Source organism: Heterobasidion irregulare (assembly GCF_000320585.1).
Source record: "Heterobasidion irregulare TC 32-1 unplaced genomic scaffold scaffold_03, whole genome shotgun sequence".
NCBI lineage: Eukaryota > Fungi > Basidiomycota > Agaricomycetes > Russulales > Bondarzewiaceae > Heterobasidion > Heterobasidion irregulare.
The window spans coordinates 959,665-978,889 of record NW_009258199.1 but is presented as its reverse complement, the minus strand read 5'-3'; the positions used below and the strand labels follow the sequence as shown (position 1 = coordinate 978,889).

The 19,225-nt window shown below is 60.9% G+C and overlaps 9 protein-coding genes across 9 annotated transcripts; 6 read left to right on the top strand and 3 right to left on the bottom strand.

The window, feature by feature from the left end:
• Positions 1 to 192: 192 nt before the first annotated feature.
• HETIRDRAFT_170409 (uncharacterized protein) lies at positions 193 to 694 on the top strand (the record flags this gene model as incomplete). The annotated part of the gene is made up of 3 exons (XM_009545375.1): positions 193 to 221; positions 278 to 369; positions 495 to 694. 3 exons carry the CDS (start codon positions 193 to 195, stop codon positions 692 to 694), a joined length of 321 nt encoding a protein of 106 aa, XP_009543670.1.
• Positions 695 to 1,469: 775 nt separating this feature from the next.
• HETIRDRAFT_425501 (uncharacterized protein) lies at positions 1,470 to 2,306 on the top strand (the record flags this gene model as incomplete). Its single annotated transcript, XM_009545374.1, has 6 exons — positions 1,470 to 1,477; positions 1,575 to 1,654; positions 1,735 to 1,849; positions 1,905 to 1,957; positions 2,007 to 2,135; positions 2,191 to 2,306. 6 exons carry the CDS (start codon positions 1,470 to 1,472, stop codon positions 2,304 to 2,306), a joined length of 501 nt encoding a protein of 166 aa, XP_009543669.1.
• HETIRDRAFT_313600 (uncharacterized protein) lies at positions 2,306 to 2,662 on the top strand (the record flags this gene model as incomplete). Its single annotated transcript, XM_009545373.1, has 1 exon — positions 2,306 to 2,662. The coding sequence occupies one exon, from the start codon at positions 2,306 to 2,308 to the stop codon at positions 2,660 to 2,662; it is 357 nt and encodes a 118-aa protein (XP_009543668.1).
• A 130-nt stretch (positions 2,663 to 2,792) lies between these two features.
• On the bottom strand, positions 2,793 to 3,586 carry HETIRDRAFT_449547 (uncharacterized protein; the record flags this gene model as incomplete). Its single annotated transcript, XM_009545372.1, has 4 exons — positions 2,793 to 2,873; positions 2,937 to 3,065; positions 3,127 to 3,256; positions 3,306 to 3,586. The coding sequence occupies 4 exons, from the start codon at positions 3,584 to 3,586 to the stop codon at positions 2,793 to 2,795; spliced, it is 621 nt and encodes a 206-aa protein (XP_009543667.1).
• A 275-nt stretch (positions 3,587 to 3,861) lies between these two features.
• HETIRDRAFT_449546 (uncharacterized protein) lies at positions 3,862 to 5,916 on the top strand (the record flags this gene model as incomplete). The annotated part of the gene is made up of 8 exons (XM_009545371.1): positions 3,862 to 3,940; positions 3,993 to 4,027; positions 4,081 to 4,744; positions 4,796 to 4,872; positions 4,920 to 5,121; positions 5,189 to 5,493; positions 5,568 to 5,710; positions 5,883 to 5,916. 8 exons carry the CDS (start codon positions 3,862 to 3,864, stop codon positions 5,914 to 5,916), a joined length of 1,539 nt encoding a protein of 512 aa, XP_009543666.1.
• Positions 5,917 to 7,651: 1,735 nt separating this feature from the next.
• On the bottom strand, positions 7,652 to 9,833 carry HETIRDRAFT_102579 (serine protease; the record flags this gene model as incomplete). Its single annotated transcript, XM_009545370.1, has 5 exons — positions 7,652 to 7,797; positions 7,958 to 8,351; positions 8,467 to 8,709; positions 8,794 to 8,936; positions 9,405 to 9,833. Coding segments are annotated over 5 exons (1,355 nt in total), but the record flags the coding sequence as incomplete, so codon positions are not given.
• A 1,694-nt stretch (positions 9,834 to 11,527) lies between these two features.
• Positions 11,528 to 12,174, top strand: HETIRDRAFT_449543 (uncharacterized protein; the record flags this gene model as incomplete). The annotated part of the gene is made up of 3 exons (XM_009545369.1): positions 11,528 to 11,538; positions 11,602 to 11,869; positions 11,935 to 12,174. 3 exons carry the CDS (start codon positions 11,528 to 11,530, stop codon positions 12,172 to 12,174), a joined length of 519 nt encoding a protein of 172 aa, XP_009543664.1.
• Positions 12,175 to 12,297: 123 nt separating this feature from the next.
• Positions 12,298 to 12,964, bottom strand: HETIRDRAFT_449542 (uncharacterized protein; the record flags this gene model as incomplete). The annotated part of the gene is made up of 3 exons (XM_009545368.1): positions 12,298 to 12,731; positions 12,773 to 12,812; positions 12,869 to 12,964. The coding sequence occupies 3 exons, from the start codon at positions 12,962 to 12,964 to the stop codon at positions 12,298 to 12,300; spliced, it is 570 nt and encodes a 189-aa protein (XP_009543663.1).
• A 903-nt stretch (positions 12,965 to 13,867) lies between these two features.
• On the top strand, positions 13,868 to 17,991 carry HETIRDRAFT_425498 (uncharacterized protein; the record flags this gene model as incomplete). The annotated part of the gene is made up of 12 exons (XM_009545367.1): positions 13,868 to 14,397; positions 14,443 to 14,542; positions 14,603 to 14,713; positions 14,803 to 14,975; positions 15,030 to 15,264; positions 15,351 to 15,446; positions 15,509 to 16,137; positions 16,213 to 16,356; positions 16,416 to 16,468; positions 16,549 to 16,912; positions 16,972 to 17,119; positions 17,185 to 17,991. 12 exons carry the CDS (start codon positions 13,868 to 13,870, stop codon positions 17,989 to 17,991), a joined length of 3,390 nt encoding a protein of 1,129 aa, XP_009543662.1.
• Between the last annotated feature and the right edge of the window lie 1,234 nt (positions 17,992 to 19,225).

The window sequence follows — 19,225 nt, the reverse complement described above, 5'->3', positions numbered from 1 at the left end:
TCTTCGTCACAATCCCAAGGCTTAGCTTATTATCGATTCTGTAGCGATCGCTGCAATAATCGCCGGGCATGCCGTCCTACAGGCCATCCCACATACTCTCCGTATGCATCTCGCACCGCTATAAGACCATTTTTTGGACGCTGAGCTATCGGTCGCGCAGATGCATTGACGTTGTCGCAGACCTCAGTAGCCATGTTGGCCATCTCATGCTTACTGGTCTTGTGCGTGCCTCTTCTCTGTCGCACGTTCGTACGATCGACTGATAATCGCTCCTCAGCGTCGTGCTCCACCACAGAAGAAGCGGCAATGTGCTCACCGAGTCGCAGGAAGAGATGATCCTGATAGGTGCACTGGGCCTATTCTGGTTCGGTGCGTCGCCTTTTACGTCTTCATCTCCCGTTTTCCGCGCGCACACCCCCTCGCACAAAATACGTGAGATACGTGTGTGTGCGCGCGGGCTTTGGAAAGCCGTTCTGAGACCGATTTCGCTCTAGCGGTCCTGGTAGCCTGGCGCGCGATCAATCAGCAGGGTAGCGTAGGCATCACGGATGAGGTGCGCCTTCCTGCGCCCGCTGCCACGACTCCAGTGCGAGGAGGTGCCCGTCGGCCGTCTGGAATGACCGGAAGGCGCAGGCCGTGGCCGTGTTCGCCAGATGATGTGTACTGCGTCGTGGAGGAGTGGTCCTACTTTTGAGGGCGCTCTTCGCTCCATGACACGATGTCGATAGAAACCGGGGTATAGACAAGCGGATGGCGCGAATCGGGCGTGGATGCTGAGCCGGTATCAGCACCAAGGCCTCCAACTCCTGGAATTGGGAGTTATTTTATTCTGCGTAGCGTTGATACACATGTCGAGGATGCACGCAACGGCCACGATGCGAGCAGGCGAGCAAATCATACCTCTAGCAGATGATGTTATCGCCGAGCAAAGGATGCCAGCGTGTAGCCTCGTGTATTCCTGGAGCGCGCGCTAAAATGAAGTGTCGAGAAGAACTTGTGCTTTTCCTGTTTTCGGTGGCCGGCGTGATCGATATGAGGGTGTTCATTTGCCAAGTGGGGTGCCGCCGCTCGACTTGGCACATATCCTCTAAATTAGCATCAGTAACTTATCATGGATTTTGGATAAGAGATATCAGCGCCTAGTTAAATACCGAGGCCTGTTTACGTAGAAAATAAGATAAACTCGAGAAATCTGGATCGGCACGGGATTTTCGGAGTCCAGGCCATGGACCCCAGATTCGAGCGGTATTCGAGTCGAGCAGGCACTGTCGTACAGCTCTCACTGCCTATCTCTCCTTCACCTCCTTTGCCATCCCCCATTCAAGACTCATTTGGCCCCGCACAACCACCTGCGCACAAGCTAATACCATGATGAGTCTTTCTCTTTTGAAACCGCACGCCCGTGGACTAATGCCCATTCCGACCGTCTCCACAACACGACTCCTAAACGCCGCATCGAAACGGATGTTATGAAGATGTGCGTACGGGTCCCGTTCTGTGCTCTCTACTGCGAACGCATCGGAGCTACCAGGTTGACTTGATGTTTTCGTGTTCTTTGATGTCTCGGCGTTCAGGTTGATGTCGGACTATGAAGTCAACTTGGTGAACGATAGCATGCAGGAGTTCTACGTCCGCTTCCACGGCCCTACGGAGAGTATGTCTCTGTCTTTCATATTGTCTCATTTCCGCTTCGATACAGTTCTTCACTGATTGCGTGCGCGTGCGTGTCATTAGCTCCGTTCGCAGGCGGTGTCTGGAAGATCCACGTAGAGCTCCCGGATCAGTATCCATACAAGTCGCCCAGCATCGGATTTATGAACAAGATCTTCCACCCCAATATCGATGAACTGTAAGCCCAGTTCATCTCCGTCGTGGCACCCGTTTCATGGCTTACGCGATACCAGGAGTGGTTCCGTGTGTCTGGACGTCATTAATCAGACATGGTCACCTATGTTCGGTATGGATCATCGCACTCGAACGAGGCCGTGTACTGATATGCGTATCAGAAATGATCAACATATTTGAAGTATTCCTCCCTCAGCTCCTGCGGTACCCAAACCCCAATGATCCGTTGAACGGCGAGGCCGCTGCACTGCTCATGCGACACCCGAAGGAGTATGATGCGAAGGTCAAGGGTGAGTGTCGCGTGCCCTCGGCTGTGTGCCCGATCGCTTACTCACCGATGTACAGAGTATGTCCAGCGATTTGCGACCAAGGAGGCGGCCGACCATGCTGCGCCAGGTGAGGAGGAAGAAACCGATGAAGAGATGTCCGAGATCGGGAGCATCAGTGGTGACGAGGCCTAATGAGTGTGTGGCGCCTGGAATCCTCTCTCACTCTCTCTCGTCGGTTTGCTCTGTCTTTGGTTCTTGCATTGTCCTGTTCCGTCTGCACGCCTGATATGCTCCTCACCTGCCATCCTACTCATTATTTAGTAGATTCGACCCTCGCGGATTGCCGATACCCCGGTGATTCTTTTCGTCCTCTTTGCCCCATGCCTGTTCCCTCGGACATCCTTGGAAGTCATTGTACAGCGTCTCTGATCTATCGCGTCTCTTTCGGTTTACTGCTCGTCAGATATATCCACCCTTCTGTTCTTTGTACCCTTATGTCTGTTCTTTTGTACTCTTATGTCTGGTTTCTTGTAGGCTTTGCACGATAATAACTATATGGACTAAGCGATTCTGCGCGCAACAAAAAAAGGTGGATTGATACACGGTCCTCTGAGATAATAATGATACACAAGATGCGAGCGGTGATTGCGGTGGATGCGAGAGCAAGGATGTCATGTTTCAGGTCTGTAAAGGCGTGCCCACGGGTGATACTGTTGATGGCACAAGCTCGTCGACCTTTTTTCGAATTTCGGATGCGGTCTGGAACAATGACACGTTGAGGCACGCGGGTCGGCTGATATCAAGTAGCAATAGATGACTGACCTTGACGAGGGTATCTATCTGTACTTTTACGCTCTCCATTGTGACGAGCTTCGATTTGCTGTCTCTGAGAAGCTCTTCCTTTTGCTGAGTGAGCTCCTTCACCCTTTGGTCCAACCTATGACGTGGTTGCTGTTTAGATTTCACAAGGCCTCGTGCGTGCTATGGAACCCACTTGCCTCTGTCGCTCGACCAGCTCGAAGCTGAGCCTGTTGAGCATGAGCTGGTGTTGGTTGGACATGACGTCCTCGGCGTGCGCCTCTGGAGGGGCCAGCTCGACGAATTGGTCGACCGTGTACATGGGTATGTCCTGATATATGGACCTGGTGTAGAGGTGAGCGGCGAGCGCGGCGGGAAGGGGACGCGACGTACGCGAACTGGCGGCACTTGTCAATTTCGCGCTCGAGATGCCTCTTCTCGTAGAGGAGGTTCTGGAGCTCTAGGTGCGTCTGGTCCATGTGGTGCCGCGCGTCGGCGGTGGCCTGCTTGTGGGCCTTTGTGGCGACATTTGCGGCGCGGTTGAGGGCCTTGAGGCGGGCGAAGAGAGCGCCGGCGCGGGCGTGCACGGTGGAGGTGTCTTTGAGCTGGGACGCGGGGTCGGTGAGATCACGGAGAGCGTCTATGACACTGTCTGGTGAGGGAGGGAGATCCATGAGAGGACGTGTGTGTGTCAGGGAGCGGGTCGGACACGGAGGAGGGTGGGCCCGGACCGAGATTCGCACGTGCGGACCGGTGAATTGGGTGAGTATGACGGATGCGCGAGACCTCCAGCGGCCTCCAAAGCGGTAGCGGTGCTCACCAATCCCTGTCGCTCGCAGGCATCCACATCCATCCAGCACATCCATTTATACTTCGACGTGAGTACCGAGCCTTTCCTTTCTCGTCCGTTCCCAGCGTCGTCACCCCTACCACACCTTCCACACTCACCATGTCCTCCTCAGCCTCTGGAACGATCCCCTCGATGGAAAGCCACAGCCAGGAACTCAAGGACGACACCCTCATCATCGGTGACGCCCCGTTCGATCCCCGCGTGCGGTCCTGGAACTAACCCGCTCGCAGTGCTCGGCGCCTCTGGCGATCTCGCAAAGAAGAAGGTAAGCGCCCGGCTCGCTGCTCTCGCCCAACGCATACCGATGCGCCCCTCCAGACATTCCCCGCTCTCTTCGGTCTCTATCGCGATGGCTTCCTCCCGCGCGACGTGCACATCGTCGGCTATGCGCGCACAAAGATGGACGAGGCCGAGTTCCACAAACGCTCTACCTCCTACATCAAGAACCCCAACAACGACGAGACCATCTCCGCAAAGATCGGCGAGTTCAAGAAGCTCAGCAGCTACGTCTCGGGCGGTTACGAGGACGCCCCTTCCTTCCAAAACCTCGAGAAACACCTCCAGCAGATCGAGTCTTCTTATCAGTCCAAGGACCGCAATCGCGTCTTCTATCTCGCTCTCCCCCCCTCCGTCTTCATCCCTGTCGCTGCTAACCTCAAGGCCAGCTGCTACAGCCAGCATGGAGTCAATCGCATCATCGTAGAGAAGCCCTTCGGCAAGGACCTCCAGTCCTCCCGCGAGCTTCTCACCGCGCTCAAGCAGCACTGGACCGAGGACGAGACCTTCCGAATCGACCACTATCTCGGAAAGGAGATGGTCAAGAACATCCTCGTCCTCCGCTTCGCCAACATCGCCTTGAATGCTGCCTGGGACAAGAACTCGATCAGCAACGTCCAGATCACCTTCAAGGAGCCGTTTGGCACGGAGGGTCGGGGTGGATACTTTGACGAGTTCGGCATCATTCGTGATATCCTACAAAACCGTGCGTCGCCGTCACCCCATCGCACTCGCGGCATCTAACCTGTGCTGTCAGATCTTCTCCAGGTGCTGAGCATCCTGACGATGGAGCGACCAGTCTCCTTCGCGGCCGAGGATATCCGGGATGAAAAGGTACAATGCACCTTATCCCTCCGCGCGGCGATGTTCATCTCTGCCAGGTGAAAGTCCTCCGCGCCATTCCGCCTATCGAGCGTAGCGACACGCTGCTCGGTCAGTACGTCGCCGCGAACGGCAAACCCGGCTATCTCGATGACGACACGGTCCCACACAACTCCGTCTGTCCCACATACGCCGCGACAACTCTCTGGATTAACAACCCCAGGTGGGAGGGTGTGCCTTTTATTCTCAAGGCCGGCAAGGGTGCGTTCCCAGCTTATCGATCTGGATTTTCTCATCCTCTTAACCGTCGCACGCGCTGCCGCCTCAGCCTTGAACGAGGCCAAGGTCGAGGTGCGCATCCAGTTCAAGGACGTCACCCAAGGTATCTTCAAGGACATCTCGCGCAACGAGCTCGTGCTGCGCATCCAGCCGTCCGAGGCCGTCTACCTGAAGCTCAACACGAAGACGCCCGGGCTGTACACGCGCGCGCTGCCGACGGAGATGGACCTCACCTACAAGCGCCGCTTCTCCGAGTCGAAGATCCCCGAGGCGTACGAGGCGCTCATTCTCGACGCGCTCAAGGGCGACCACTCCAACTTTGTGCGCGACGACGAGCTCGACGTCGCGTGGAAGGTCCGCGCATCCCTGCTAATTGTTTCGATTTTTCCAAATTTCTCCTAACACGCGTCCTGCGTCCCCGTACACAGATTTTCACGCCCATCTTGCACTGGATCGATGGCCAGAGCGGCCCCCGCCCCAAGCCCGTCCCGTACCCGTATGGCTCGCGGGGCCCGAAAGAGCTCGAGCCGTTCATCGGCAAATACGGCTTCAAGCGGGCGACCGAGGGATAGTCAGTGCCGCGCCCCGTTCTGCTCCGCTCTCGCCCGTGAACTGACCGCTTGACCCCTCTCGCGCCTCGCGCCGCTTCTTTTTCTCACCGTCTCTGCGTTTGCTGTTTCTTTTTCATCATCAAAAAACATCCGACGGCATATCTCCTTTGTTTTTTTGCTCTTCTCTCGCAGCTCGTGGCCCGTCACGAACCTCGCCTTCCTCTGATCCGGCCCCGCGATGCGCGCAAACGGACGATGCAAGCGCGAAGTTTTGTAAGGCAGCAGACAGGTCTCCCGCCCGTCGTCGTCATAAGTAGTTGTAGTCGTCGTCGCCGCTTGGCGCCGCTGTAGCCGTACCCCGGAGCGTACGAAATGCCCCCTGACACCGCCGATATTGGCCTCTCATCCCCCCACCTACTCCCTTTCATTCCACCCCCCCCCCTCCCTTTCTTATTTAGAAATCATCGCAAGTGTACCAGTGCTTTCCCCCCGTCGTCGTCGTCGATCGTCGAACGTGTCGACCGTGTCCGCAATGAAACAAAATGTATCTCTTTTTGCTCTTGCCCCTTCCCCCCCCTCAATCGTGGGCATTTCGCGCGATGTGAGGCTCACGCGTCGCGTCGCTGCGCGCCCCGGCGTGAAGTGTAGTGAAGCGAGACTCAAGACTCGAAAGTGGCGCGATCGCCGTGGCGCTGCCACGCGCCCGCGCGTCGTCAGAGCCCCCCCGTCCAACGACCCACACCGCTCCACAGAGTGAAAAAAAGAAAGAAAAAAAAACAGCCACCGAGGCAAAGAACCCCGATCGACGACCACTCACAACGACACGGACACGAACACGCGCGCAGATCCTCATGCAGGACCCCAAACCGGCCCCTGGCACGCACGTCCCGCTTGCCAATGAATTAATGAAGCGGCAAGTCAAGATACTGTAAGCCAAGATATCCTTGCGCGAGTCGTGACGCGAACAGAGTCAACGGACCGAGAAAAGTGAGCTTGGCTGGTAAGTGCTGCCAGGAACGGTTCGGCTCGGCTCGGCTTGGCCCAGCTTGGCCCCCGCGAGGCCCAGCGGCCGCACGCGGTAAGTCACTGCTCGTGCAGTGATCGAACACGTACTGTGCTGTGCTGTGCTGTGCTGTGCTGTAAATGCTTAGTGCTTGGTGCAGTGACTTACTTACATGGCACAGGCTGCGGCAGACGTGCAGACCCGCTGTCACACTAGCTAGAGAACGAGAACGGGCCGGCTGCTCCAACTTGCTATGTAAGATTGCGTACATGTGCTGTACATGTAGATGGGGCGCATGGCTGGACGTGGTATGGAAGCGCGGACGTGGACGTGGACGTGGTGACTGACATACTGCGACTACGAGGGTGTGCGTGTCGCGAGGGCAGGGCGCCGATTGGATATTGAGCATTGAATACGGGCGTGATTATTAGGTGGGACGAAAAGATCAGGCACGTAACATAGATAGAGATGCGTAGGCCGCCCGCCCGCTACTGCCGCCGCCGCTTCTGCCACTGATATACAAAACTACACGACGAGAGGGAAACGGGGAAGCGAAGGGCAGACGGAGGATACGACAGAGGAGAAGGGGAAGGAGAAGGAGATAGAGGCGGAGAGAAGACAAAACGAGAAGCGTCTAATACTTCTGGGCAGATGCAGGTAAGTAGCTTACAGACGTGCGGCGGATCACATACTAGACGAGCAAAAATAGATAGATATTACCACCGCTCCCCCCCAAGCCCCCTTCCGCGCGGATCTCGCTCACGCGTCTAAAATTCCGCCGGCACATCCTGCAACGCCCACCCAAAGCGGCCCACATCGCCCTCCGCCGCCCTCCGCCGTCGCCCTCCGCCCTCCAGCGCCTCGCGCCGCTCAAGAGATGACGCACCCGCTCGTGAACCACCTGTGTGTCAAGACGCCCACACGCACGCAGCGCAGCGCAGCGAAACACGCCGTCAGCCACCGCGTAAAGAGGGGAAGCACAAGGGCGGCCGCGCACCAGTTGCTCTTGAGCTGCTCGATCCAGTACACGACCAGGCGCAGGCGCAGGCGCGGCGACTTGATCGGCAGCAGTTTCGACTTCTCGACCTCGTTGATCGGGAGCACCTGCCGACCGCGACCCGAAAAAAAAACAGCCCCCGACACGGCGAGCAAAGACAATCAGCGAAAGAAACAACACTCCCGAGCTGAGCGGGTGCGATGCATCGGTGCGTCCCGAGCGCGGGCGACACAGAGCGCAGGGGGGAGAACGCGGGGCCGCACTCACCAGCGCCATCCAGAAGCAGAAGCTGCGCGGGTCCGCCGGCATCGGCCCGTACGTGTGGTTCAGCCGCTGCACGACCCACGGCGCCGCGCCGCGCTGGAGCTGCTCGACGAAGCTCCGGCAGAACATCATCAGCGTTTCGTTGCTCGGCACGAGCGGCGGCGGCCGCGGGCGCGCGGGTAACGGCACGCGGCTCGCGGCGGTGGAGGCGGCGGCGGCGGCGGCGAGTGCGGGCGCAGAGGTCGACGGAAAGGGGGAAGATGCGCGCGAGGACGTGGCTTGGGGCGCTGAGGTGCTGACGGGCGAGGCGACGATCGAGGGCATCGGTTGAGAGGGATGCAGCGCCGCGGTCAAGCTCTCGTCCGTGTCCTCGAGCTCCTCCGGAAAGTCGTCTATCCTGTTCGACCCCGCGCGCGAACCGTCAGTTATGTCAAAACCGCCGGACACGACCGAGCCGGGCGACCTCGCGCACGGCCCGGCTCGAGCTCACGACTCGAATGAGATCTACCTACCGCTCGATCCTGCCGACCATGTACCCGTCGAGCGTGCCGCGCTCCATGACCCTGAACCGGTGCGAACCCCAGGTCTCGATCACGCTTCGCCCGTCCGGGAGCATCCTGACGCTCCTGATCTCGAGCATGGTGCCAAAGTCGTTCCCGGCCGCGCCTGCGCTTCCTACCCCGGCACGGGGAGGCATGATCATCCCGAAGCGCGGCGTCGGCGACTCGAGGCATCGACGAAGCATCAGACGGTAGCTAGCGTGGAAAAGTCAGCACGAGCACGACGATCCTAGCACATGATGGATGCTTCTAGAGGAACAAGGGCAGAGGGGAGGGGACACTTGCCGAGGTTCGAAGAAGTGCAGCACGGTAGGCATGCCGGGGAAGGAGAGCTGCCCGATGAAAATGGGCGTATCGAGGCGCGCGTCGCGTTCCTCCTCCTCGACCAACCTCCCGCGTTCCGTGTACGTCTCTGGGAATTCCTTCAAAACTGCCCGTGGCGAACCCACCGGCATGAAACGTCAGAGCCAAGCGCGAACGACCGGCAAAACAAGATTGATATGAGAGGAATACAAATTACAGGGGGGAAGAAACGTCAGTCGAGCTGCGCGAAGCGACTGAAAGGGTCCGAGAGACGGGGCACGCAACTGATAGAATATATTGTCTGATTATAAGGGTGGTCCTGGAAGTAGGCGAAACCGGTGAGGTCCTGTCTGCAGAGGGGGCACTGATTATTGTGGTCCAATGAGCGCTGTAGACATTTCGCGCAGAATGTCTGATGTGTCATGGACGTCACGGACGCGATAACGACAAGGTTAGTGGCGGTGACAGGCGGAGTGTGGGTGTATGTATTATGTGCGTAGGCGCGTGTTTAATGAGGGCGGGGAAAGGAGAAACGGGGAAGGGGGGGTGAGCATAAGGGAAGCGCGGCGGAGAGGGAGGGCACGCACATGTTGGCAAGGCGTGGTGACGGGCTGGTAGAGCAGCGTGAAGCAGATCTCGCATGTGAGCTCTGCGAGCAGCTCCTTTTCAAAGCGCGTGGGGTCGTCGTCGTCGTGGTTGTGGTTGTGGTCGCGCGAGCGCAAGTCTAATGGACGACCTACGGTGCTGGGGCCCGCGCCGGCGTTAGGCCCCGGCAAGTGTGGGATCTGCCGGCGGCGGCGCTTGCGGGGGCGAGCGTTGGGACTAACGGAGGGCTCGTTGGCGGGGGGTGCTGTAGGATGTGTCCCGGGTGAGAGCGCGGGGGGACTGAGCGAAGAGGAGGGGATTAGGGTGGGAGTGTGTGAGCGGAGGCCGGGGGCGCGGAGGGAAGGCGTCGATCGAGACGGGCCTGGTGAAGGATGTGGGCCGGCGAAAGGGAGGGCGGGGGGTGGAACCATGTCGTCGTCGGCATCGTCGTCGGTGTGCTCGTCAGAGTCAGCGGTGTGCGCTGACGCGGACTCGATCGGCCAATGGCGTTGGCGGAGAGCGTTGAGGACGAGGAGCAAGAGCTTGCTGACGGTCACGTCTGTCTTTGCATGTGAGACGCGGGCAAAGGCATCTGCGAGGGGATCTGTGGACGAGGGTGCGGTGGCAGGGTAGAAGACGACGTTTGAGGCGGGGTGGATGGTCGGGGGGAGATGGGCTGCCTGGAGGGCGGTGCAAGTAGGGACAGGGCACAGCGAGTTTGGGGGAGCGGGCGAGGAGGTGGGGTCGGAGGAGTGAGGGAGGGAGCCAGGCATGTGATTCGGGGAAGAGGCAGGGTGGAGGATGGCGTTGTGGCCGGGGAGGTGGTGGGCACAGACGGTGTGGCCGCAGAGGAGGGTGACGGGTGCGGTGAGGACGTGGGGCGGGGAGGAGGCGGGACAGCGGAGGAGGGGGACGAGCCTGGTGTGCATGGGCGGGGGCGGTGGCGAGGGCGAGGGTGTTCGGAGAGGGAGGGGAGGGAGAGGAGGAGGAGGAGGAGGGGGAGTAGTAGTGCTGGGAGGGGGAGTAGTACTGGGAGGGGGAGTAGTACTGGGAGGGGGAGTAGTACTGGGAGGGGGGAGGGAGAGGCCCAGCATCGAGCGAGTGTCCGATCGGGCGACGCTGGTGCTCGGTGATCGTCCGCTGCCCTCCTGCCCCCGGCCCCGCGACCGAGAGCAGGCCTCGCGCCCTCTTGCGCCCCGCTGCCCGCGCTCGCTCTCCCCGCGATCCCCATCTGCCCAACGTCGTCCGGTGTCCACTGCGCGCGACGCCGTGTCCACACCTCCGTCCAGCTCATCCGCTCCATCGCCCCTCGATCCCCGATTCCCCCACGCGCTCCGCCCACGATCGCCGTTCTCCTTTTCCGGCACCGACTCGCTCCCCCCTCCCCTCGTCTCCTCCCCCCGCCCTCCATCGTCGCTCGACTCCCAGCGCTCTGCCGTGCGGTGCGCCATCCAGCTCACGTCGTCGCCGCGTGTGTGCATCGAACACAAGACCGACCTTGCTCGCCTCTGCTCGGGCAGACCTAACGCCAGACTGAGCTCACCGCTCGTTCCTCCGTGATACTTCCCCACCGCACCCGATTCGCCCCCTTTCATCTTATCGCATTTGGCCTTGTTTGCCCCCCCCCCCTCCCCACCCCACCCCTCCAAGATCTCACCTGATCTCCCTCCTCATTAGCCTCTTCCAATCCCGGATCTCACCTGCCTCTTCTCCATTTTGCTTTCACTCCAATCCAGCAGAACCTCCCACGGCCCTCAAGCGCCCGTCCTCCCCATCGCGCCCGCATCTTTCCTTCATTCCCATTAATCCTCGGCACTGCCGTCCCTCCAGTCACGCAATATGCCCATCGGAAGCCTAATATCTCCAATAGGCACTCGTCCTGCCACTCCCTCCAAGACGTTACATCAATCCGCCCGTTCCTCAAGCTTTCTCTTCCTTCCACACTCAAGCCCGCCAAACCCACCCCACGCTCGACGGATCCCCCATCGCCCCCGCGGAATCAACACAGAATTCCACCTTTGCGACTTCCCTGCTCGCCTCGACGTTCGACGTTCTCCGATCCGCCGCGCTCTCCCTTCGTAGCCTAGCAGCACCCCTCACTTCTTCGCTAATAAAATATCACATTATGCTCATAGCGTTGGCATGCTCGCAGATCACCGTTCTAATAGTCTGACATCTCACGGCCCCGTCCACATGCAGCCGCGTGCGGCGCTCCCGCCAAGTCAAGTGCAGTCAAGTCACCTTAGCTCACGTCGCCCACGCCGCCCTCGCCGTCGTCACCGTCGGCATCGTCGTCCAGAGATTGACACGCACGCGCCCGCGCCCGACGCCGTCGGCCCCCAACCCCGAATCCGAATTCGCAATAAAAAAACCCCCGCAACGAAAATCGAGTCGCACAGGGGCGTTCCAAGCGCGCTCCACCGACGTCGAGCGTCGGATCGTCAAGCCCGGCGCGAATCGACGCCGCGTGGGCCCTTCATCTCCTCGGCGGCCCAACGCCGGGGCCAGGTCCGGCCCACCGTGGCACGCTAGGGCACGCTGCGCGATGGGCCTCCCGAGCAGCGTGGTCACCTGTGGTCGCTTGCTTGCTGCCCACTCGAGCCCCTTTCCACGGGCTCACCCAGCTCGGCTCTCCCGAGGAACAACCCTCACGCCCCGGCGCCGAGCGGCACGCCCGAGCTGGGCCCTCCGCCGCTCGGGGAGCGCGAGAGCCCGCACCGCGGTGCTGCTTACATTTATTCGAGCCAGACGCCACCCGTAGAACCACCCTGAACGGAAGCAGAAGCGCGAGTGATGCCATCGAGATCGCGCGGCGGACCTTCGAGGGTCGACGGATCGCTCGGGATCGCGCATCCTCGTGCTGTACTGTCCTCGTCCTCGAGCGCGCGCACAGCGTTACTTGCCCAATTGCGGTGCGTGAAAACCTCCCGCGTCGGTCGCGGCGCTGGCGATCCGACGCCGGACGGACGGATGGCCGTGTTTTTTTTCGTGTGGCAGGCGCAGACGCAGACGCAGACGCAGACGGACGCGGACGCGGACGACAGGCAGGGGTGTGCCGATCGAGGCTCTCTGCGTGCACGACGTCCCGATCGTCGGCCGCCCCGGTGCGCTGTAGCAACCGTCTAATAGCTGCGAGCGGCCGACCGATTCGTTGTCTCGATCTGAGGGAAATGAGTCGGCTCGGCGCTGTGTCGTTGGCGACCGCCGACACTCGTCGTTGGCGTTGGCGTTGGCGTTGGCGTCGTCGTGGTCGTCGTCGTGGTTGTGGTCGTGGTGGCCGTGCTCGATGCGTGCCCGAGCGTGACGGGGCGTGGGCACGGCGAGGCTCGCTTCGAGAGGAGTGCATTGCCCTTCGGGCCGTGGATCGTACCGACGGTCGGCGGCGGTGGCAGCGGTTTACCTTCGCAGGCCTGTCGCAGGCGTGGACGGCGACAGTGGGATCGAAGCTCGCGGAGTGTCAATGCACGTTTCCGGCCTTCGTTGGGTTGGTCAGTGGGTGGCAGGCTGTGGCAGGACGGTCGTTGGCGCCTGCGGGGGTGGTTCGATGACGCTTGCGTGACATGTTGCGCTCCGAGGCGCGATGGTGGTGTACTGTAAGTATGTACTATAGAGGACTATCGTGGGATTATGCGACTTGGTCATCGTGGAAGGCAAAGAGGGAGGCGGAGGGCACGGTCTTGCAGGGTCGTGTTGCTGTACTGTGTGTGCTATGGGCGGCGTTAGAGTTGTTCGCCGCCTGCAAGGACAGCGTCCTGGTGACGGCTCCGGTGTCTGCTAGGTTACAACAGAGGTCGTCATCTCGTCCACTTTTAATATCGAAAGGCGTGTAAAGCAAGATGAATGAGAAAAAGGAACGGCACGCGTCCCACGAGCGGCCGATGCCTGCGTCTCTCGCCGTCGAACGAGCTCAAGTGCGAGTCTCTTGGGAAGGAGGGCGCAGGCTCTCTTTCCCCCAAAGTCGAACTCATTGCCATTCGATAGCGAGATGCGGCAACGGCCCGATCGTCACGCCGTTCACATGTGTTCGTTATCCTCTCGCTGTTCGATGTGAATTTCACGAAGCTCTGGGTGGTAGTCACGGCGATGCCGCCGCGTGAGGCATCAGCGTCTTGGAGCGACGAAGCTGTTCATTTATGGCGGTCACGGGCTCCGCACGACGAGCGGCCGTGGGCCGTGTTCGGGGCTGGGCCTGGGGCGAGGAGCGAGGCGAATAGGCACTCTTCGATGACGACTCGGCCCTCGAGGCACGAAGAGACCCGGTCAAGAGAAGCCTGGGGCCCTGTGCGAGGGAGCGACAAGGGAGTGATGTCCGCAACGACGATGTGCTGTTCGCGGAGTGCGAAATGGGACGGTGCCGCGTGATGCCGGCGAGGGAGCCCTGTGACCTCACTGCGCGCGTCGACGCTCGGGCCAGCGCGCACGCACCAGCACCGAGCCCCGCAGCGAGCGCACCGCCCCCTCGCAGATGGCCTACCCGGGCAACAAGTCGCGCTCCAACTCGTTTCTCTCCATGTCTGCCCTCTCGCCCCCGAGCACGCCCTTCCTGCTCTCCTCCCCCGCCTCCAACGCAGGCCCCGGCGCTGGCCCGAGCGGCGCCCTCGCACGCTACTCCGTCCCCTCCACCCCGCTGCTCTCCATCCCGAACCCGAACCCGAGCCCGAGCCCAAGCCCAAACCCGTCCTTCTTCGCGTCCCCCGCCCGCAAGCTCCTCATGCCCACCGTTCGCCCCCCGCGCCCCGCCCCGTCCTCCGCCTCCAACAGCCCCGTCGGCCCCTCCCCCCTCTCGCCCAAGTCCCCCCGCCCGCGCCCCACAGCCGCCACGAAGCTCATGCGCGCGCGCTCCGCCTCCGTCAACACCCCGCTCCCCCCAGCCCCTACCCTGCCCCCGCCGCCCCCGCGCGACGCGGGCAAGGACTGGCTCGGCAGGCGCTGCAGGTTCGACGTCGTGCAGGACCTGCTGGAGCTCGAGGGGTACCAGATCTACGCGGTCGAGAAGTGGTGAGTGCCCGTCGCGTTCCGTCCTCCGCTCGCGTGCTGCAGACGAGGTGTTGACGCGGCGTGCCGCGCCGGGTGCAGGGTCACGGAACGCGCGCGCTCGGTCATCACCCTCGCGGTGTACACGGGCGATCCTCTGCATAAAGTGTGGTATTTGCGCTCTGCCTTTCTGCACCTCTGGTCTCATGCTTGTTTGTTACTGTAGATTACGGTCACCGCGCTAGCTCCGGCCCCCGCCCTCTCGCCACAAGAAGCTCAGGCCGAGTGGGACCGTGCCATACGCGATCTTCGCCAGGCAGGCGCGCGCCCAAAGGAGGTACGCGCCGCGTCGCATTCCCCGTTCGAGCACGTATCTCTTACGCCCGATGTTTCCTCGGCCTTGTACACAATGTGAACCTCCCCAAGACGGAGCATGGCACACTGATGGTCACCTCGCTCGCCAACTTCCGGTCAGACTTTACGATCGTCCATATCCCGAGCGGGTTCTTCCTCGAGGCCCGCGAGCATCTCTACGCGAACATCAACCTCCTTCGCATGGGCTGCTCCGGACGCAGCGCGCTCACGCTCGAGGAACCCAGGTGAGTCTTACCCCCGCGCCCTTGGCAATCAGACTCACGGCCGACGGGGCACAGCGATACGACCAAGGATCGCTTCCTCACCATGTACCACGTGCCAGATCGCGCGCGCGCCCCGGAATCGTTCGGCCGCACGACGCTCGAGCTCGTCATGCTCCTCCAAGCGGGGCTCGCCATCTTTGGAATGTTCGACCCCGCGCCCGAGGAGCGGAACGGCTTGTTGTGCGACGCGACGGTCGACGGGATCCAGCGCTGGGTCGCGGAGATCGGGGAGCCGTGGTTGGGTGTCGAGGTAAGCGTGGGTGGGCTCGCGGCTGCTCTTTATATTATTCTGACACTGGTATGGCCTTGGGGGACGGCCTCGTGCTCTTGTTATAGCCGACGGAGCGCGTCGCGGATCCGATGATCGTTTCTGCGTTGCTGAGCCTGGTCACGAGCATGCGGAGCAAGCTGTATGTGCTCGGGTTCGGTCAGGTAACACAGTCTCTCCTGCACCACGGCCGCGCCCTGAAACACTCTTTTTAAAATAAACGCAGATCGTGCCGAAGGACCCGTTCCTCGAGCCGCACGCGTTCGTCCAGGTGCTGTACTCGCTGCACACCTCGCGGCTGTTCTCCTCGTTCCCTCCGCCGCCGTCGCCGCCCTACTTCACGTACGAGGCCGTGCGCTTGATCGACCGCGCGTACGGCAAATACCGGCAGTCCGAGGTGTACAAGCCGCACCGCGTGCTCCTGAACAAGCTCGACGACCTCACGACGGACCTGCGCACCAGCGCGAGCAGCGGGGGAGGAGGAGGCGGCGGTGGCGGCGACGGCGGCGGGGCTGCGGGGGCTATGGGGGGCGGGCACGCCAACTCGCATGCGCACACGGCGGAGGCGACGTCGGACCTGAGTGCGTTTGTGCGGCTCGTGGTGGCGGCGGGCGGGAAGGAGGGCGCGGCGAGCTTGCGGTATTTGTGGACGGGTCGGTTGGTGCAGTTGGTGGAGAAGCGGCGGGAGAAGGTCGGGAGCGACGGGGAGCGGGGTTGGGAGCGGGAGCGGGAGAGGGACAAGGACGAGGTGAGGAACGAGGGGACGGACGGCAAGTCGACAGAGGACGAGGGGGAAGCGAAGCGGTGGAGGAACGGGCGGAGGGTGCAGCGCAAGATCGAGTCGTGGACGAGCGGGTGAGCGCCCCCTTGTCTGCCATCCTCGATGCGGCCGCCCACTCACTCCCGATCGGGCATTGACAGCCTCAACAGATCGAAGAAGCAGAGCGTCGATTTTTCCGCCCGGATCGGCAGCGGGAGCGCGTCTGGGGCCGGCACCGCTAGGCCTGGGCACGCCCTCGACGCCGCGCGTCTGCACGATCGCTCGCCTTCCCTGCCGCAGGTCATCGTCTCACGGTGCGCGGTCTCTGCGTCCCCTTTTCTCGTCTGACGGCTCACATCGCCGCCCCCTGCAGGGAAGCAGGCGAGGACGAGGAGATCCTCAGCAGCGGCCAGGTCTCGCCCGCCTGTAAGTTGGCACCGTTCCCACGTCTCCCCATTCGTCCTGCATGCCCCATCAGCCTTTCTGACCCCTTCGCCATGCAACAGCGCAGACACACTATTTCCTCAGCAGCAGGGCGCTGCTCCCCGACCCTGCGCTGCTGCCGCAGAGCCAGCCGTACCCGCATCACCTTTCCGAGTACGATCGCCGCCTGTCCGAGTTTAACCTCAAGCGCCCTGTGCGCCCGTCGTACCAGAATAGGGTCACCAGCTGGTCCGACCCCGTCAGTGCGCGAGGTCTCACGGACCCTGCCTCGCAATCGCGCAGAGGAAGCGGGGCGGGCGTCGATGGCGCCGACGAGCCACAGAATATATCGCTGAGGGGTGTCGTCGGCGAAGGAGCCGCCAAGGATGACATGTCAATCATGAGCATACGGAGGCGGGACTTGGAGGAGGGCCCTATGCTCGTCAGGTGCGGTTCGACTTGGCTGTGAGAACATTGTGTACTCATGGGTGGCCGTGCGTTCTTAGGCGTCGTAGCTTTGACCACGCGTCGGGGGTAGCGGCCGGCCGGATCCTGCCCCTGGAAAGGATGAAGATAGACGTCGATCTGTGCGGACAGTTGCTCATCATGCGACGGCGCGAACGGCATCTCGAAGGCGTCGTCGCGACATTACATGTCTGTGCTACTTTCTTCCGCTCATTTGCCCCTCGTCCCCACTCACGTGCCCCTCCCGGTTCCAGGTCCTTACGCGCATGCTCTCCAAGACAACCGCGCAACTGCGCGAGGACTACCAGGTGCACCAGCACCTGCTCGCCGCCGTCGACGCGCGCACGAAGCTCATAGCCGACATCGCAGAGGCGCGGCTCGCCGCAGACGCGATGCTGCAGGACACGCGCGCGCGCGCGTACGAGACGGGTCATTTCCGGCCGCAGGCGCTCTGGGACAGCGTCGCGCCGCAGCGCGCGCAGGTCTTCGCGCTGCGCGAGCGCGTGTTCGGCACTGGGCGCCGGGTCGTGGCGCGTGCCGGGTCGGGCGCAGATGCGGCGGGGGGAGCGGGGTCGGGCGTCAGGTCCGGCGCGGGGGGGAGGTTTGACAGGCTGCAGTGGACGCTCGACGGGCGGGCGCGGATGGTGGACGCGCTAGGGCGGACGGAGGAGGAGGCAGAGGAGGAGCGGGGCCTGGAGGAGGAGGACGTGTTGGAGGAGGAGGGGGAGGGGGTGTTGGAGAGCCAGCCGATGGGGCCGGCGTGGTTGCTGAAGTTTTTCGAGAGCTGGGGGCTGCGTTGGGGCGGCAAGGCGAAGAAGGCAAAGGAGATGGAGGGCACGCAGGCTGCGGACGTGGGTGCGGCCGAGTGGAGCGATACGCCTGTGCCCGGGACCAGTGGGAGTGGGAACGCTTCGGAAATTGGGCCCGCATCGCCCCAGGAGATGGACGTGGACGCGGACGCGAAGAAGGAAACGCGAGCGCGAGATAACATCGACGCCGCAGCCTCCCCCACGCCATTGGTCGAAGCTGCCGGGGCCAATGAATCGGACGAGAACGACTGACCGCCCGACCGCCCGACCGCCTGATCGCCCGACCGCCCGACCGCCTGACCGCCTGACCCGACCCGACCCTCCCAGGCTGGCCCGTATACTTCCTTTCATTCCTGCGCTTACTCTACATGGCATCGGCGTCGTCCTCCGAGCTGGCTTTAGTTTAATTACTAGTGACTCCGAGCGAGGGAGCGGATATATCTAGATCTCATCGACGGCTCATCGACGCGGGTGAAGCGGCGGTGCGATCTCATAATTTGGTCAAGTGCGTATCGTTGCCTCTTGGGACGTTGGGACGTTAGGCTGCCAGGCCTTCAGCCTCGTCCATCCGTCGCTCATCATCGATCTATCAAGAGCTGCTGACAGCGTGGCTTCACACACTTGCCACAGGACCGTGCGGATGGAACGGTGGAAAGCTACCGACACGACACATTGGGTCGCGTCCACTCATTTCGATCTGCGATATCCTGGTACTATCAGTGCACCGGAGTTGCAAAAAAAAAAACGATTCCTTTGTAGCATCTTCATTTAACCTTCCTTTCACTCTAAATTTTTATCATACCTGCGAAAGCTTCTTGGAATATGTTCTGTCATTTTTTCATATTTTTGAATGAACTGAAAGAATTGTTGTGATATGATTGAGAAGGGGTGTCTGAAAACGAGCAAATCTAGGGAGTTGCAAATCTTTCCGACGACGGGGTCACATCGTCACATTCAAATTTGAACTCAGGTTGCGGGGCGACTTGCGAAGCGGCGTTTCAAAAAGATGACCAAGCATCACGCGGCCCGAGGCTCCCTGTCACTCTGCCTGCCATCGGACACTGCCCGTCAAAAACAATTTGGTGAAGAGCATTGGAGTCTTCAAAGTCAAATAAATTTGTCTATATGTTTTCGGTAGTACCTGTTCATCTTCCAGATTTTTTCTTTTGGCAATTGAGCTCAAGGATCTGAGAGATCTTGAGCATCTTTTAGAGAACACTGTCCTGAAAACCATTATCCATTGCTTCCTCACTGCTGCACCCAATTTCTGTTCTTAAAAAAACTACACTACTTGAGGAGTACTTACATGAACAACTATGAATTTTTTTGAAAGGTGCCGTCAAAAAATGCTGCGAGGAGCTCGATTTTGAACCTCCCATCCCGTTTGCAACTCCGGTGCAACGATAGTAATTATCTGTGACGAAAAGCGTTGCACACACGAGATCGATTGCTGCGATCCACCAGCGTGTGGGGAAAGTACGGCCGA